The 18,149-nt window shown below is 37.1% G+C and overlaps 1 protein-coding gene across 18 annotated transcripts in view; it reads left to right on the top strand.

Annotated features, from left to right (window-relative positions):
* The first annotated feature begins 2,119 nt into the window (after nt 1–2,119).
* LOC121322582 (calcium/calmodulin-dependent protein kinase type II subunit delta) overlaps nt 2,120–18,149 on the top strand; it is a 116,104-nt gene continuing 100,074 nt past the window's right edge. For 5 of the 18 annotated variants that reach the window (XM_041262749.1, XM_041262783.1, XM_041262758.1 and 2 more), the window contains exons 1-2: nt 2,122–2,437; nt 3,666–3,760. In XM_041262749.1, the coding sequence (XP_041118683.1) occupies nt 2,379–2,437; nt 3,666–3,760 (154 nt within the window). In that variant the 5' untranslated portion in view covers nt 2,122–2,378. Of the gene's footprint in view, nt 2,438–3,665; nt 3,761–18,149 lie in introns of all 18 variants that reach the window. The other 13 variants (XM_041262732.1, XM_041262740.1, XM_041262713.1 and 10 more) reach the window with 5 other exon arrangements.

Raw genomic sequence — 18,149 nt, 5'->3', positions numbered from 1 at the left:
ATGGTATCCCTTAACATCACTGACTCCAGCTGAATGGCAGGCAACAATAAAAAAAGGATTGTCTTTTGAAAGGGTTAGGCAATTACTCAGGCGGTTAAGTATCTCATTTTGCAATAGCTGTGGACTCAAGCAAGACCTCCCATGTAATTGGTAAATGGTACTGTCTACCACTGGCAAACACATGGATACACGTGACTTACACTACAAACTACAGTACTTTTTGATGATGGTATAATGGTATTGTAGCGATAGTAGAAGAAAAGCAATAGGACGCTGTTTTTAGAACAAACAACACTGTTTTGTATTAGCAGGTATAGTGGGTTCAATACAGCAACACCACAGGAACATCAACAGACAGAACTACACATGGCAACCACGAGCACCCAGGCTGTCTCGTTATACCCCACAACCCTTGCAATATTGCAACATTGTAATTACCTTGAACCAATCAGTCTTCGGTATCAGACCCACTCCCTTGAATCCCTTACCACACTTGGTAGGCGCTGGTGCATAGTTGCATCCATAATTCTGCACTGGGGAAGCTGTGTCTGCAAGCAGAATATGCCGCTGCAAGCACAGACACAGATGGACACAAACTGGACTCTTGCATCTGCTGAAGGGGCAGTGCATTCGTTGAGTAATGAGTTACTTGATAGAATTGAAGACTCTCAAAGCCACCGCATCAACGTTAGTTGGAATTGGACACTGCATCAAATGGCCTTCCATTACCAGAAGATGGCGCTGAGTCATAGATGACGACTTCTACAAGAATCACGCACTTGCAGGCATAATGCTCATTGAAAACTAGTTTTTTTTTTTTATTTCCTGGCATCTCATTGGCAATAGACGAACAGCAAATAGAAAGTACCAGCATACGTGCATTTTCACCTGGACTGATATCCTTGACCAACCTATTCATCAGGATTAAAAATAAGTACAACTTCCCTGTTCGTTTTAAACCACAAAACTCGTTTCTGTCTTTTTTTTTTCTCGTAACAGTTGCCCATTTTCAAAACACAGTAAGAACATCCAGGGTGGTCGGTATTAGGAAATACCGGATCCTCCAGGGGCTATAAAGCTCTCTGCCTGCGGTGCCGAGCCTCATTACGCCCTTTACCGGTCCGGTATTGCCCAATATCGCCCACCCTGGACGGTGTTATTGCTTACATAGCATGGTCATTTGACAGAGTAGATTTCACTCAAATTGCTTGCCCAAAAGTTGGAATCCTTTTTCATTGCACACGACTCTATCAACCAATTTAATAACTGTAATTGTGTCGTTTTAAATTAATTACAGACAGAGTTATTGTTTGCGAGGGAGGTTGTTTACTAAGTCGTCAATCGTATAGACAAAATAAGGAGTCGCCGTCTTTGGTTAAGGTGTCTCGCTCACTATTAGTTTTGTCCCGTTTAACCGTATAACCGTCGTTTAAGCAATAAAGGGGTGTGACACATTGACACGTTAGCATCAGTATATCTCTATACATACCAATTAAATTACACTGTATAGCACTTTACATTGCTCCTCCCATAGTGGTTGATCTCGTACTAGTTTCCTGTGTGTAGTCCTCGCGTAGTAAGAAGGTTTATGTTGACAGCTGTAATATGATGAGCTAGAGCAGTTTCGGTTATAGTGTTGCCACACAGACCCATTGGTTGGCTTTTGCTAACCAATCACAGTACATTGTTTTAAACAAATGAGTCTAGATTGGAGCTAGGAAGCCAAAACAAGACAGGAACCTACAGAACATTGTGTTTTGTACTAATTAAATTCTATGAAGACTCGTAGTTGTGGTTGTTGCTGGCGCAAAGCTGCAGGTGGAAATGTAATATGTATTTGACTACTGACAGAGTTAAATGTTGTCACATCTCAGTACGCTGATGTGACTGTTGTGAAGTAAAGCGTCCTGCAGTTCCAAAAGATGACGTATTTTAAGTGCCAGTTCCATAAAGACCTGCATAGTGCGGTGAATTACAGCCATGTCTTCCAAAATAAACCCAGACAAATGACTTGGAAATCTGGAACACTTGAAGCAGAAGGCACTTTAGAGAAAAATAACCCCCTACTTGCAGCTAGAGGGAGGTGTGGTATAACATCTCAGATCAGGAAGAGCTCAATATAAATATTTCACGGAGAGGCTCGATGTCAGTAGAGAACTATATGTTACAGCGTTTGTATCACAGCTGAGCTATACGGTGAATTTAAACAACAATAGAGGCGGGGGTCTGGACCTCCACCATTGCTGCTGCTGCTGGGTGTGTAGTTTAATCTGTTTTGAAAACAGAATCGCTTGAGGAAGTCGAAGAAAGTAAGAGTGAAAGAAGAGAGCATTATTGCCAGGCATCCTTTGTTTCTTCTCTGTTCAGACTACTTCATCATGGCAACAACCTGCACCAGGTTTACTGACGAATATCAGCTTTTTGAGGAGCTTGGGAAGTAAGCATATCTTTGTTTTCTCGTTATGTACTGAGAGAAATACAACATCTGTTGTATGTACATTAAATATTTATCATACAACGTTCGAGAGATATTTACTATCAGTGTCTCCACAGTACTGAAAATATGTACATGATTGTATTACTTATAACCTGATTTACAATTCTTTACCTATCGCGTTTAGTAAAGGTCGTTGCTTTTAAGATTACCAATCATATGACCATTATGTATTATATTATTTTAAATCAATAGCAGCTAAAAGCTGACAATTATCAAACTTCTGAGGAGTCTGCATGGTTCATTAAAAGTAAAATCCAGTAGGCTGCAGGCAGTCAGAATGTGGCTGAACCCACGCTTCTGCTGTTCAATTTAATTATAACGTGACCACAACAAGAACAAGTTAAATATGATATTTCCACAATTGTTGTTTATGAAAAACTAGTAAAGGATCTTCAAAATGAAAGCTGGTAGCAATGTAAGAAAGTATAGCTGTCAGCCATATTCAAAAGAAACACACGTTTTGAGGAAAAATGTGCATCAAGCTCTTTATATTTCAGTGTGTGTTTCTTATAGTATTACTACTATATAGATTAAACTAATACAGACAGAGCTTTTCCAGCCCTGATCTTCAGCCAAAAAATTCCAGTGAATGGGTCTATGTAACAGACTCTGAGGTGGATCCTCTGTTATAATTTACAGTACAGTTGACATGAGTCAGGTGTTTTGTTTTTTCCTTAAGGAATCAAATGGATGGGCTAAAAGGGTCATAAAAAGTAAGCTATAAAAACAGAAATTCATAAATATAGCTGCACTGTTCATGAAAGGGCTTGCAAGGAAGGCTTCCATTAAGGTCCTTTAGTACTTTCATTAGTACTTTTTTTGCATATCTTTTTGCAGCCTTATTCTTAAAACTGTTATCTAAACCTTGAGTGGCAACAGTTTCAGAATTTGGTATATGAATATTGCAAGACAAATTGTAAATAAACCTGATGGTTTTCCGGGAAACCTGTGTGCTTGCCAGTATAGTGAATTACAGTTTCAGTAATTTTAATGTGTTCTTCATACTTAAAATAAAAAAAGAACATTTTGACAGTTTATCTTTTTTTTTTTTGTATTTGGTTTCAAGGGTACATTCCTGAAATATCGTTCCGCTGTCTATTGAATTTACCTGTTCAGGATGCTTATTTCACAGTCACGTTCCAGGGTATTTCTGCTTTCCACTTTTCAGAGGAGCTTTCTCAGTGGTGAAAAAATGCCTGAAAATCTCCACAGGACAGGAGTTTGCTGCCAAAATCATCAACACCAAGAAGCTGTCTGCCAGGGGTACGTAGCGTGATACCTGCCTGTATAATATATCGAGACACACTACTGATAAACTACACTAGGGCTTCAAATGACATTAACAACAAGATCACCATGTCTGCTATTTCTGAATATTGTACAAGAAGTGATAACTTCAGATTAAATATGTGGAGCTGGGTTTATCAAGTTATTTTCACTGTGGTACAATTTGTAAAAAATAAATAAGTAAATAAAAAAAATAAGTTAAATAGTAGGTGCTTCATTCTGGTATTGTATTTGTTGTGCATATTGTATTTGTGTCAAAACTGTGTGGGACTAGTTGCTTTTGTGGAATTGTTATCATACCATTCTGAATTCCTATAAAGCAGGGTATATGGTGATGGATTAAAGACACCAAAGGTCTAGTTATTAACTATGACATTCAAAATGTACTCTATAATTATTGTCTCTTAGATTAAATAGTGAAAATTGTCATACTGAGAACCTTTATTTAAGGTTTTACTTTTGAATTCCATATGATAAAAGCAAATCTATCTAGAGCTATTAGTCATTTGGGTCATATAAAAAAAATGACAAGCACTGATTGCATTTTATAGAAAGAGAATAGTGGCTGGGTTATAAAACACAATTTACTTCTCGTTTTTTAAAGCTCAAGAATGTAAGATTTTACATAGTGTCCTGCTTAATAAGAAAAGCATACCTGTGTTTCCTAACACCACACAAGAGGATGGGGGCAGGGGCAGGGGCATTGATATTTATGGTCAAAACCGTTCTACATATATCTCTGAAGTACAAGGGCTTTCGGCTGCACAAATGTGGAAACGTGTTGAAACACCTCTTGCCCAAAGGAGTTTGAAACTCATTGACATTCTTCTTCACAGTGGTTTGCATTTTGAGGTGTTTGTATAGGGAAATGTTGAGATTAGGTCTAAAATACAGTGAGACCTATGTTTTAGCACAGCATGCATTTTTTAATAACTTGCTGGCTCTCCCGTTAATATTTTGTGAAAGCCAGTTAATAGGATGTATAATAGACACACAAACACAGAAAACATCATTATACTCTTCTCTCCTGGTTATTTTTTTCAAACAACTTCACTTCAGAAAATCAGATTTAATAAGCAGTTGAAAAGGGACATTGCTGTTGTAAACATGTGTTTCTGAAAGGAGAATCCACCCACTAGTCATATGTAATCAAGCTGTCCCTTTAAATTATTAAGGTCAAAAACATGTTTAGTACACGTTTCAAATATTTAGTACACGTGTTGATTTGGACCAATCAGAATACATAAAGTAGTACATGTTCTAAATAAATGTTCATTAACTACTCATTTTATACATAGGGGCTGGTCATTTTACAGTAGTGCCTACGTAGGGGCTTGTCATTTTACGGGATCATATCTTTTTAATTTCAGACATTCAGGAATAAGGGGAATTGCAAATCATGGCGACGAGCGATTTTCTTCTGTGGTGCAAATTTAGGTTTGCTCAGTGCTGCCAATTTATTGAGACAGACAACATTGTCCGTGACACGGTTCAGTTTGTATTAACCTAGTAATTGGATTAATAGTAAACTCGCATCTCGCCAGAGATCGTCCTTCAGAAATGATCAAGCTTGGACAATTCCCGCCTGTTTTTTGCGTTTGCATTGGTCACGCAGCGCTGCACACCCTGCTCTTTGTTTTTCACTGTGCCGCCCGTGCTTCTCTATGAGTCGCCAGGCTTGCGTTACATTATTACATTTGCTGTGATTTGATTTTGACAAATGTTTAAAGGAGCAGTTTGCCCTCGTTTGTTTTCATTTATATACGTTTGTTTGGTGGGCTCTGTCATACCTCTCGTCTTCATTGTCTACACATGCTCAGTCCTACTCTGTGTTTTGTCGGCCTTATTTAGGGTTTCCAGATTTCTGACAGAAAAATAAAGACCTCGTTCTTCAACATCAGTCATTATCCATAAAACATTGCACCACAGTAACTGAATTGCAAGTAGCAGTATAAGTTTGATGCATAATCCAAACAATGTTAGCGTAGTATTAAATGCTTAATGCAAGTTCAGTAAACGAAAACGTAAACAAGAATTATACAATATAGGGAAGCACGATTTAGCATAATACATATTGTAATGATACATGGAAAAGTATACATGTGTTTGTGTACACGTGTAATGTGTGAGTGTGTGTGTATATATATATATTTATATATATACACACACACACACAGTGCTACCCCGTTATAATGTGATTGTCGGGGTCCATAATTAGCAGACCACGCGATATGTGTTTCGCCTTATAACAAATATTGGCTTTTTTGTTCACGAAATTATTTTAAATGCCTCAAGCCAAATTAATATTGTAGCGTATGGTGGAAAATGAAGGAAAGCGACACACAATTTGCAGATACGAATCCAGCATTTATTGGGACGATTGTTCCAACCCCATCTTAGCTGTGTTTTGGTTAATTTTGCACAGAGCAAGAACATAGTACTTCCTCTCTGTGTGCACTCTACAAATTGTGAGACTAATGGCCATTGCACACTGGATCCGATAACCTCAGAATTTAACGTGCGTCTAAACAGAAAAAAATGATCATGTGCATTCCCTATTGCACCTTGCATGCTGAGTCCGTTATTGTCGTACGACGGTAATGCGCCAATTTTGGAATCGAAACAAGTTCGATTTGATCCGATTGACGTGCGTTAAAAAATGACATTGGATAATGAAAAACGACTGGGACCCGTGGGTTCTTAAGGTGCCCTGAACAAAAAGGAACATCTAATTGTGTGTGCCGCCAAGGGGGACTAAAGTATGAGAAACAGGATAGAACACAAATTCCTGTAAAGGTTTCAGAATCCTTCTGTTTGTCTTGTCAGATGCAGATGCAGTTCAGATATGCTAACACAGCTTTTGCAGCTCCCTTTGAGTTCCTTATTTCTGGTATTAGAAATAGCACATAGGAGGGGTTCAGGCTGCTTTGCATGATTATAGGGGCGTTAACTTCAGGCCTCCTTTGGGGATAGCGTGTTGGAGATAAGGATTTGTTGGTTTCATATCACACTTTATTGCCAAGTTAATGAATGACAGCATTTAGACTCTGATTCTCAACGTGCAAGTCCAGGATTTTTAATGCCCGCTTTGACGTAAACCTAGCTTTAATCGAAAAACTCTGTTCCCATACTTGCTTGAGTTTGTATTTTGTGTTGTACAATGATGGTTCTGTTCCTAATTTTAATGCATGGTTTGCTGGGGTTTTCTTTTCATATCACATTTTAAATTTAAAAATACCTACACTCTGCTTCCAACAAAACCTTGACCTGAGCATACCACAAAGAATACCCAGTCCTGGGTCTCTCTTGAGCATATGCTAACTATTGTGCCATGTTGTGCGGTGGTTTTGTGATAAAGAATAATCTAGACTAATGTCCAGCGAGGACTAACCCAAGGATTACATTTTAATTTCTTGCAGCTTTTAACAAAAATATCAAATAGAAACAAATAAACTGTGATGAAGTTAACGGATGTCATTTGATATGCAGTGCTATCATTAAATAATTGCACACTGTTATCATTGATTTTATTTTTATTTTTTTACTTAATTGCAGGATACTTTTTTATCACTAAACTAGGTTAAAACAACAGACCTCTGTAACCTGAAAGACTGTAGTTAATATAAAAATGAACCCACTGCACTGCTTGCTAGCCCCACTTAATGTCTGTATTCATGATCGGTATTAATCAGAAAAACGTGATTTTATTTATTTATTTATTTTTTTTGGGGGGGGGGGGGCAGCATTAAAGACTAAACTGTGACCCATTATCATCTGTTCCTTTTAAAATAAGAGCAGGATTGGCTGTATATTTACACTCTGGCCAGGTACATAATAAAATATAGCCGGTTTCTGAATTACTAGACAATGCTCTGCTCATGATGAATAGTAGGTTAAATACTCATGGATCAATCCAGTTACCAAGTGTGTCAGGGTTTAACTGGATTTATATCGAGGTTAAATACATCTGGTGATGGGAGGGAGAAGGTAGAGTTTTCTGATTTATCCTGCGCACAAATTATGCTGGAGGATGTTACCAAAAGTATATAACTATGTGGTGGAACCCGTAAACAAAACAAAAAAAAATATGCGTGTGTGTGTGTGTGTGTGTGTATATATATATATATATATATATATATATATATATATATATATATATATATATATATATATATATACAGACACATGTTTTTTTTTTTCTTTCCTCAACGTCACTGCTTATTGAAAATGAGAGAGCATTGCACACCCTTGTGATAACCAAAATTCAAAAGTATTGTTACGAATGTGTTGGGCTTATCAAAACATATGTTTGCCTCTATAGTCCAATTAAATAATGCAGTTGTTAATAAAGAAGCTGCGTTTCTTTATGGAAGGAGAAGTTCTAGCCCCAGCAATGTTAAAGAAAAACCTGGTCCCACTTGTTAGCCATATATTGCTTTGTGGAGGTTGATGTTATTTGGAGAGTGGGAGGCTATGCATCAATCTGAAACTTCCCGGAGTCTCCAGTTGTCAATGTTTCTTATTGGAAATGCATTGCTAGTTTTGCTTCAGCAGAATGGGGGATAACGCTGCTATGTGTCCGCTATGGTTCACTGTGACATTGAATAAACCATTCTCGTTTACAAGTCAGTGGTGAACCAAAAGTTAACTTCCTTTTGTCAATCACTGCATAATATGCTGAACAGCCTTTCCCCGGTCACAAATGTGCTTTAGTAGATGAAAAGAGAAGGAAAGCAAAATGTGTTATTACATTTTTGTTTTAGCCCTGTGGATGTTTAGTTTTCACCTCGAATGTAAATTGTGATTTTGTGTAGGCATGTCAGTAGCAGACTAGCTTACACATCTTTCCGTTGTTAGATATGCTTATTGAATTGTTTTTTATTCTACTGCTGTACATTTTGAAATGCCCTATAATCACAACTGACCAACAGTGCAACCTTATTGAGACCCAGTTACCGCAGTGTCAGTGGACAAGTGGCTGAGGTTAAACCACAGGTTGCAGTGCTGAAACCTGTGGACTAAGACCTTTATTCAGCCTTCCAATTTGTGTCCAGTATGACTTCAGTTATAGCACTGTTCATTCATGATCACATCTAATACTGAGCCTGCTAATAAGGGTTTTTTAAAATTTCCATTACATATGTAGAACTAAAACAACAACATAAGATAATAGTGTAAGAGCGGCTAAAGCATAGCATATTACGTTAGGATATACCTAATATAACCCGGGAATAGAACATGTGCCAGGTAAAGTGAATTCCATCTCTTCATTCTATTACTTTGCGAGTGATTGACATTGATTTGTGTGTTTGCTATATATTGTGAAAAATGTAATGCAGCTTTTCTGAAAGATATTAATTTGATGTATATAATTGTGTGTTAACTCTTTGAAACGCTGTTGATGTTCAAATGGAGTATGTAACTATTCTCTGTGTGATTTGCAGGGTTGCCATGGATACAACGTATCTATGGAGGGGACTGAAATAGATAATTATAAGTCGGCTTTGTTTTTAATGGCATTCAAAGGAGAAGATTTACATACTTTGGGGGGGGGGGGGGGGGGGGGGGGGGGGGGGGGGGGGGGGGGGGGGGGGGGGGGGGGGGGGGGGTCATGTTTTTATTTTGGGGGGGGGGGGGGGGGGGGCATACATTATATGACACTGTATATTCATAGACACATTGGCAGATAACAATATAATCTAACCCCCTGCATCTTGTTTTTAAATCCATCTACCTCATGGTTTTGAGGTAGGCCTACATCAAAAGGCACATTTAGAGACACGCAGGGAAATGTTGTACCCTCCAGTTAATATTGGAACATCTAGCGAAAGTAGAGGCCCACATACTTGCATACGTATGCATTTATGGCACGCTTACATTTTGCTATACTGTATTATATGAACTGTATGCTAAGTTTTTGTTAATTAATATTTGTTATTTAAAATATTTGGTATATGAAGTCTCTCTAAGGTATCGTGGTGTAGTAACAGTCAAGACTTGCAGCAGAACCCAGGATTTATATGAACTGTGACTAGTCTGAAGTAAACATATACATTGACTGCTGCCAAGAAAGCCAAATAAGCCAAGCCTGTTAGGAAAAAAAAAGTTTGAGAAAAAAGATATATTATTGTGTATGTTTGTGACACTGCACTTCCTGATGTACAATGTAGGGCCTCATGGGTAGGGCTAATTTGTGTACTGTGAGTGCCATGGTACTGTAGATCAATACTGTGCTCAAATAGGCCTTTAATGATTAACCTTAAACGAGGAAACAACAGAAAATCGGTGACTACTTAATGCTTCTTTACCATAAAAAATAGTTTGGAGTGAAAGAAAAAATTCTGAAGAAAATAATAAATGTTTGTTCCTAATTAAGAGACATGAAATAGCTGTGGAACAAATGTATTGTATCGGTTGTTTTCTCTGTTTTGTAAGACTATACTTTCAGCATATGATGTTTTCTGACAACACTGACAACCTTCAGCACATAAAGCTGTTCACAGTGTGCTGTTTCAGAACTGAGTAAACACCTACTCTAGTGTCTTATTACTGCATTACAGTGAGACACTGTCACCTACATAATAAAATCAAGATAGCCCACTTTGATTTTACACTGTTTTTCAGTACAAAGGGGGTTGAATACTATACATACATGACTCATGTCATGCCATGAAGGTCGGTTTCCTTAAAGGTGTTGATGGCAGGTTGTCCAAAATATCAAGCAGTCCGGTTAAAAAAAAGTAAAAAATAAATTGCAAATTTTATAGTGCTTAGTTTATTTTAAGTGTATAAACCATTGCACTTAAATAACATTAATGTATTCTCTGTACACAAAATATAAATCTGCATATTGCATTAGGCATATACAGCTAGGGCCAAGAGTTTTGCATCACATCATTATAATTAACACATTTTGCTTCGTAAAGGCTAATGAAACCTGCTGAATAATGTTACGTTAACATATTGAATTACATACCGTTTTGTAGGTTCTCATATACTTAATGAAAAACCTGACAAAATTTGAAAAATGTGACATTTCAAAATCTAACATTAAATACTGCATTACTATTGTGGCTTCTAGTATACTTTTGCAGTATAATTTTGTAATTTCTTTGGTTATATGATGTTAAGTAAAATATCAAAGTTATGTTCATATTGGTTAAAAATAAATAAATAAATAAAGTTGGCCATAGCTGTGCAACACAGTAGTAAAATCAAATGAGTACATACCGCACATTCTTTTTACTTTGGCCTAAGGTTACCGGTAACACAAAATAAATCATGCTGGTGCATTAAACTTTACTTTGCAAAAAGCAATTAAAGACTTCAGATCCAGAATATTGCAGTCCACATCTTGCATTTCGAACCACTGGAGTCCAGCAGTATTTTTGAAAGCTTCTTGCCCTTTTCCAGCCAATCGATCACAGTTAGTTTAAACTCTGTAGAGTATGTTTATATCTCCATGTTTGTAATTTATTTAGTAGGCTACTTGTATCTGTTGGGTTTATTTTCATCCAGTCAGTATAACAGTCATTTTCTTTTTTTCAATGGGTCTCTTTGGATAGTGCAATTCCTGATGTCACACTAAATTGGTTGTGATCAGGGACATATCAGGTATATCACAATGTATTGCATAGTAGTGTCTGTGTAGCAAGGGACTCCTTTACTAAAAGGTGCTGGATGCGAGTGAGAGGTTAAGAAAACCTACATTCACTCCCCAGTAACTCGCAGTTTTAAAAGGATACATACTTGTCAGCGCAGATCAGATGTTCGGATAAGGTTTTGTGACTGAAAAAAATATGGCAGGAGATAGCTGATCGGGTTACTGCGGTTGATACTGTAAAAGAGAAGATCATGTGCTGCCAGGATGAATGTCAGAGTGTAAAAAAAAAAACTGCAGTCTTCTCACTCTTCTGAGAAGATCGTATTCCAGGATTTCTCCCTCCTCTTGATGTACAGTCCACACAAGCACAACAAAGTCTGGAATAGGCTACACCCCTGTTTTTATGTTTTCCAGTCAATAAGTAGCCTATCCTGTTCAGACGAGTTAACAATGCAATTTAATGTATGTGTTACAAATAACAAAATACTTACATTACCTAATTGTTGGATAATTAAACATTAGACTTTTTTGTGTTACTTTGGCTTAACACATGTTCCTGAAGACAAAAATGATGTTAGGAAGTGATACCATTAAGAAACATCTCATTCTCCACCTGGTCTGAGGCATGTATTAATAATGATGCCGGTAAGGGTAACGACACAATACTGATTTATGAATCGGATGAATGAAATGTTAATGAGGTACGTTATTCTAACGTCATGATGAGTGATGTTTTTTTGCCGGTAAATGGTGTTTATGCATCACCTGATTAAATACTGTTATGTTAAACACTATTACTGGCATGATAAATTAGATGATAAGTTTTATGCATACTGTCTTTTACATTTGTAATTGCAGTTCCTCTGTAAGGCAGCAATAGTACACAAATGTTTTCCATCCTGTGTTGTACAAAAAGCCTTTAATTTGTGACTTCCAAAGTTTATAATACCATCAGCCTGTTAATCCTAGCACTAGGCTAGCGTTTCATTATAAGATTTGGTACATTAATAAAACATTGTAGATAACTATTTTATCCTTAATAAATCACATAAACTAAGACACCATAGGTAAGGTCTGTCGTCATGTAGTAAGATTACATGGTCTTCAGATCGAACTGCATGCCATTGAAACAGCCACATTTATGATATATAAATATAGTTATGCCCTTGAAGGTCTTTAGTGCTGCCATTCTGTTGCGATGGAAGCTTCACAGAAGGAAGGGTTGTAGATGTTTTGAATGATTTAATTTACTCCACTGACTGGAAGTGGTGCTGATATATCCCTGCCAAGATATGCTGGTCTCATGTTGAGCAAAATATAAAGTTAAACTAGATAGAATCACAGGGGCAGGTTATAGGAATCTTGAAAATCTTAAAAAGTATAAAGTGTGGGTTGACAACAGTTGATATTGGAGATGTCTACGATTTATTTCCTCCTTAAAATTTCAGAATGCATTTGAACTTGGCAAAATGACAGACCCTCAAACTTTAATCTGTCAGTTCTGATGGCTTTTTCTCTGGTTGTATTACATAGTAGAACATTATCATGTCATATTTAAATAATTAATAATGCAAGTATTTATATAATAATAATAATAATAATAATAATAATAATAATAATAATAATAATAATAATAATAATAATAAATGATTTGAAAACATAATTTTTTACTATTTGTGTGGTTTATTTAGTATACCAAACCAAGTTTAATTGTCTGATTTAAACTAATTACAGTAGAATTCCATTAAAACAAACTACTTTGGGGGATTATGACAAACACTGTATGAACAAGAGTTTGGATTCAAGTTTATGGCCAGTTGATACTAGAAAAAAATATTAGGATATTCTCCCATTTTGAATAAGAGGGTAGATTTAGAAGATTTTGTTGATCTCCCCAAGTTAATCTTTTTTGTTCATTTCATAAATTAGGGGGGAGAAAAATCACATTTGCTCTGTTTAGACAAGCTCACTCTTAGTATCCTCTGAACACAAGCTGGTATGAAAATATTTTTGTTGGATTCTGAATGCTCGTTTAAACTTGCAGTTGCACACACATTCCAAGATTTTTTTTTTTTTTTGCAAACCTAGACATAGTCAGACACATTCACTTCCAAACTTTTGGCTCCTCCGACAAAGCACCATGACAAGAACAATTTAATGAAGGCAGATTTCTCATTTTATGTAATACAGTGCCTAATGAAGCTAATACCAAATTAAATTCAGGGCTCTTAGAAGTGCCAATTATATGTGTAGTATCCTTTCTGCACAGCTTGAAGACTCGTCATCTTGAATCAGCGTTGTCCTGGCTGTTCATGTAACCCTACAGCCAAGTGTATGTTTATGCTTGGGTGAGTCTTGGTTATGGATTTCATTAGAAAGATAAACAGTTATACTGCAAAATAATAAGGAAGTCCACTGAGTTTGTGCTAATACATTCAGTGCTTGTGATATAAAAACATCTTGAATCTGTCAATTGTTTGGAACTAGTAAGGACGGGTAATTTATCGGTAGTGGGTGATTTTTGACTTTTCAATGAATAATAACTTTAGACGGGGGAGGGCTGAACCATTTTATTTAACCCTTTAAACAAAGGCTTCAGTGTAAAGAGCTTCATTTCAAATAACAATTAGATAAATTCAGATGCTGATGTTAGGATAGGTGTAGTGCAAACCATTGCGGCTGCAAAATCCAAATTGCCTAGCGGCCAGGCAATTATTTTGCACTGCAGCCTATATAAGCAATGCAAATTACTCAACACGCACAAATAATGAGCTGCAGTCGTAATAATGAGGGTCACAATGAGCGCTGCCTGTGCATCAGGCATAGAGCAGCACTGTGGAGAGGTGAGGTGAGTTAGGAGTACAGAGAGCAGGAGACACAGTATGAGAGTTGTGGAGGTCAAAAATCAAACCAAACAAAAACATATGTTAAAGGAAGGGCAGCAATATCCTCTTGGTGCACAGAAAAGAAAATAAAAATCTTCTGAGGAGGAGCTGAGAGTCTTTACGGCTGAGGTCACTCTGCATGGAATTTAGTCATTTGGAAAAGCCTCAGCCGTCATCAGTTATGCTGCCTAAGTGGCCATATGGTGGAGAAAGTCAATGCTGTCGGTGTTACCAGGAGGACAGTCAACCAGGTGGTGAAAAGGTGAAATTCAGCTATTAGGTCTAGGATGACCTGCGGAGTGAGACGATAACGCAGTACCACTGGATCTTCCGGCATCCCAAAGTGACCCTTGGTTTGAATAAGCAGGGACTTTTCCATCTTGCCCTTCTCCTCCAAAGGTTTTCCTGCCTGTCCTGAACAACAGCCAAGCATTTCCACATCAGGAAGTGTACCACAGCAGCCATCCTGAGGCCAGTGACAGGTCTCTGAAGGTGTATGGTATTATACAGCTCTTAATTGCTCGCTTCTATAATGGTTTGCACCTTGGAGGGTCAGCAGTTGCCCAAGTGCGAGGCAAAATCCTTACATCTCATTATAATGTTTGTACCCGCTTAGTATTTCACATCCCCGCCCAATTCCATGTGTTTTTTTTTTCATTTGAATACATTTCAATATTATTTAAATGGATTATTGATGGCAAAGTGCTAATTTTAATAGCAGGTGCAAAACACCAGGTGAAAACCGTTCTTTACATACGCTGTATAGTCCCACTTTATGGCCACTAAACCAGTTTTGCACGTTGAAAATGCCAAAATATGGGTGTTTTGCTGCCACAAATCATTTTGCACGTATACTTGGATCAGCCCCTGAATGTATTTAAGGTAGGTCTGTAAAAAATACTGGTTCCTGACACTGTAGCTCTGGTTGTAGGCCTATGCTTTTTTAATTTCGAGAATCCAGAATCAATTGAAGGTCACACTGCTGACTTGTGCCACAACATTGAAATCCCCCAACCTAAATTATAAATGGAAGCCACGTGGCCTGCAACAGAGACATCTCCATGACGACATGATATTGTCCAGGTCTGGCTGATTTGCAGTTCATTTTTTTCCACCTCCTTGATTATAATAATAATAATAATAATAATAATAATAATAATAATAATAATAATAATAATAAATCCCCAAGTAGACCTAATTGATCTTGAAATCTTTAGTATTGGTATCAGGTCTTTATGTGGAGTGACCGCTTGGTGATCTATTTCTGAAAAGTGTGTCTGAGATAAAATGGTCCAGCTGGTGGGTAGCTTTATTGGGATTTATCGGTTTCTCATTTTTGAGGGAGATGAGAGCTGCTATTATAAAAGGCAGATGGGAGCTGGTGCAATTCAGAAATAGGCTGTACCTGGCCTAGTTTTATGTATTTAACTGCTACCTCCCCTTAAGATGTGTTAAAAAAATAAAAAATAAATAAATAAATAAAAAATACCCATTACTGCATAAGCCTCTGTGCGGTTTTCAGTAACACTTGACTTTGGCCCATGTTGAGTCATAAAAACAACATGCTGTCACATGGGTGGAACAGATGGAGTTTGTTTCATTTTGACTGTGGTTTTAAATCTGAATGGATTTGTAAAAACCTAAGCCCCTATCTGCATTTGAACCCCTTTAGGGTGAAATGAAGTTTAGCTTTGCACGGATTGTGTTTTGTTTGATGAAGGATCTAATGGCAAATCATTTAGGACACATGCACATTTTACTTAATAAATATATAGGGAGATTTATGTTTGGTCACTTTGCTATTGCAAAGAAGGAATGCACCATTGGGAATAAAAAAGAGAATGCAACATTTTCAAAGAGACACACAGCACAGTATTATCCTGCAATGTTTTTCCCACAAAAGCAATGCAAATTGGCTAACTTTTATAATCGCTGTGTACACGGCATTTCTATGAAATGGTAAGCACGCACAGTGAAAATTGTTCTTAAAATGAACCACATTCTGATTTTGGTACATCAGTGTGTGCTCACCAATGATTATGCCCAGTGGATGGGTTTTCAATTTTTTGTTAAACAATCTGTAGTAGTGCATGATCCTTCACCATTATGGAACCATAGAAACATGATTAAAACAATCAAACATTTGTAAAAAACATACATGCATACATCCACACATACAAGAAAATGTTTGTCTAAGTGCTCATGCACATAATTAATAAGGAAGTTGATACCAAATGAAGTGCCAACATGCCCTCCTTTTGATTTACAGAACCTTCTGTACTCCCTTTGAGGGGGAGGATGTGATATACCATACAAGGCATTGTGGTGATTGAAGTTTTGCGCTGCAGATTAACTCATATTTGAAAGGAATAGAAAAAAAAGCATGATAAAACTAACCAAACAAAGACAACATTTACCTGCTAGATGCTTTCAAAACAAGCCTAAAAGTCGCATGCGAGAAGCATGCATTACCAATTACATGTTCCCTTAAGTTCAATCTACAAATAAAATGTGAAATCGTATAATTGGTTTTAGAAAAATCTATATTTTAATTGACATTCTGGTACTTTTAAGATGTAGGATTACACCACTGTACGTAAGGTTGGCGGTACCACCAGTATATTTTACATCAGTCTTGCATAAACATACCGCACTGTTTAATGCTATACAGCCATCCTTTTTAGATTGTTTTTATTTTTTATTAGGGAATGATTCGACACATGTGACTTGCTTTGCAGAATTTAAGCTTTCTCATATTTTCTTTTGTGTTAGCACAGCTCGCATTACGAGTTCTCGCGGGAACTAATTATCTCACAAGATAATAGCCAACATTTTCCAGTAGACGTTTCCCTAAATTTGTTTAACCAAAAATGCCGGTGTTGTTATTAATGTACCAGTTATTGTATTGCATGATGAATACCATATTATAATGGTATATCTGTATTATCACACACCCCTAGCTAGCATGCACTACCACAGTGTCTGTTACCTATTGACAAATGTAATTATTTATTATAGTTATATTCTCTTATTTGATTTTGCTCTTATTTACCACTGACTTTATTGTATTTTATAACTGCTCTTATCTGTAATGTGATATTTTGTAAAAACTGGAAGTTGCCCTGGACAAGGGCGTCTGCTAAGAAATAAATATTATGGTAACAGTTCACTGTGCAGCCCTGTATTGATAACAAATTGTATAGTATATCCCGCTGTGACACTGTGTTACACAAACTGTTTCGGAACCACTTCTAGCCACTTTGTCCTCTTGAGGTGTTGTGCCAGCTAGTATTGTATAGAACATCTTATATTCTTTATACAGTACATCATATTAGGATTTTTAGAAGCCTTCACTGCATTACCAGTGTGATCCATTTATATTGAAATTAAATCCATAGCTGTACAGAAGTACTCTGCTGCATTGAAAGAAACATTGTACAGAAGCTTTGTTATATACAGTATGTAAATGTGGGCTAGCTAATGATTAAGAGGTCGGCTGTCGGCTTATGAAGGAGGCATGGTGGAAAGCTTGTAGCTGGGGGATGGGTATCTGTCAGCTATTTAATGAGAGTGGTGTAATGGAGCTCCCATGATTATGTTTCCTCTTTAGGTACAGCCCATGAGTGACCATATCCAATAATTGTGATCCGCTTTGAGTTTGCCATCCTATCAGAGTAGCAACCCATTTTAAATATTAGACTGATGGCTGTTGTTAACAGATAAACTGTCCCGAGAGTCGTGGACCACTTTAGAGAATCCACAGAGAATCCCCATTACATTTGAAGGCCAGGTAGTTGTAGGTATGCAATCATAAATACAACAATGGATGGTAAGCCTTCCAATAGATGCAAACACACGGCTTTTTATCCAAGACAAA

Source organism: Polyodon spathula, chromosome 1, assembly GCF_017654505.1.
Source record: "Polyodon spathula isolate WHYD16114869_AA chromosome 1, ASM1765450v1, whole genome shotgun sequence".
NCBI lineage: Eukaryota > Metazoa > Chordata > Actinopteri > Acipenseriformes > Polyodontidae > Polyodon > Polyodon spathula.
Note: the sequence above shows the minus strand (reverse complement) of the source record. Positions and strands in the feature narration are given on the sequence as shown.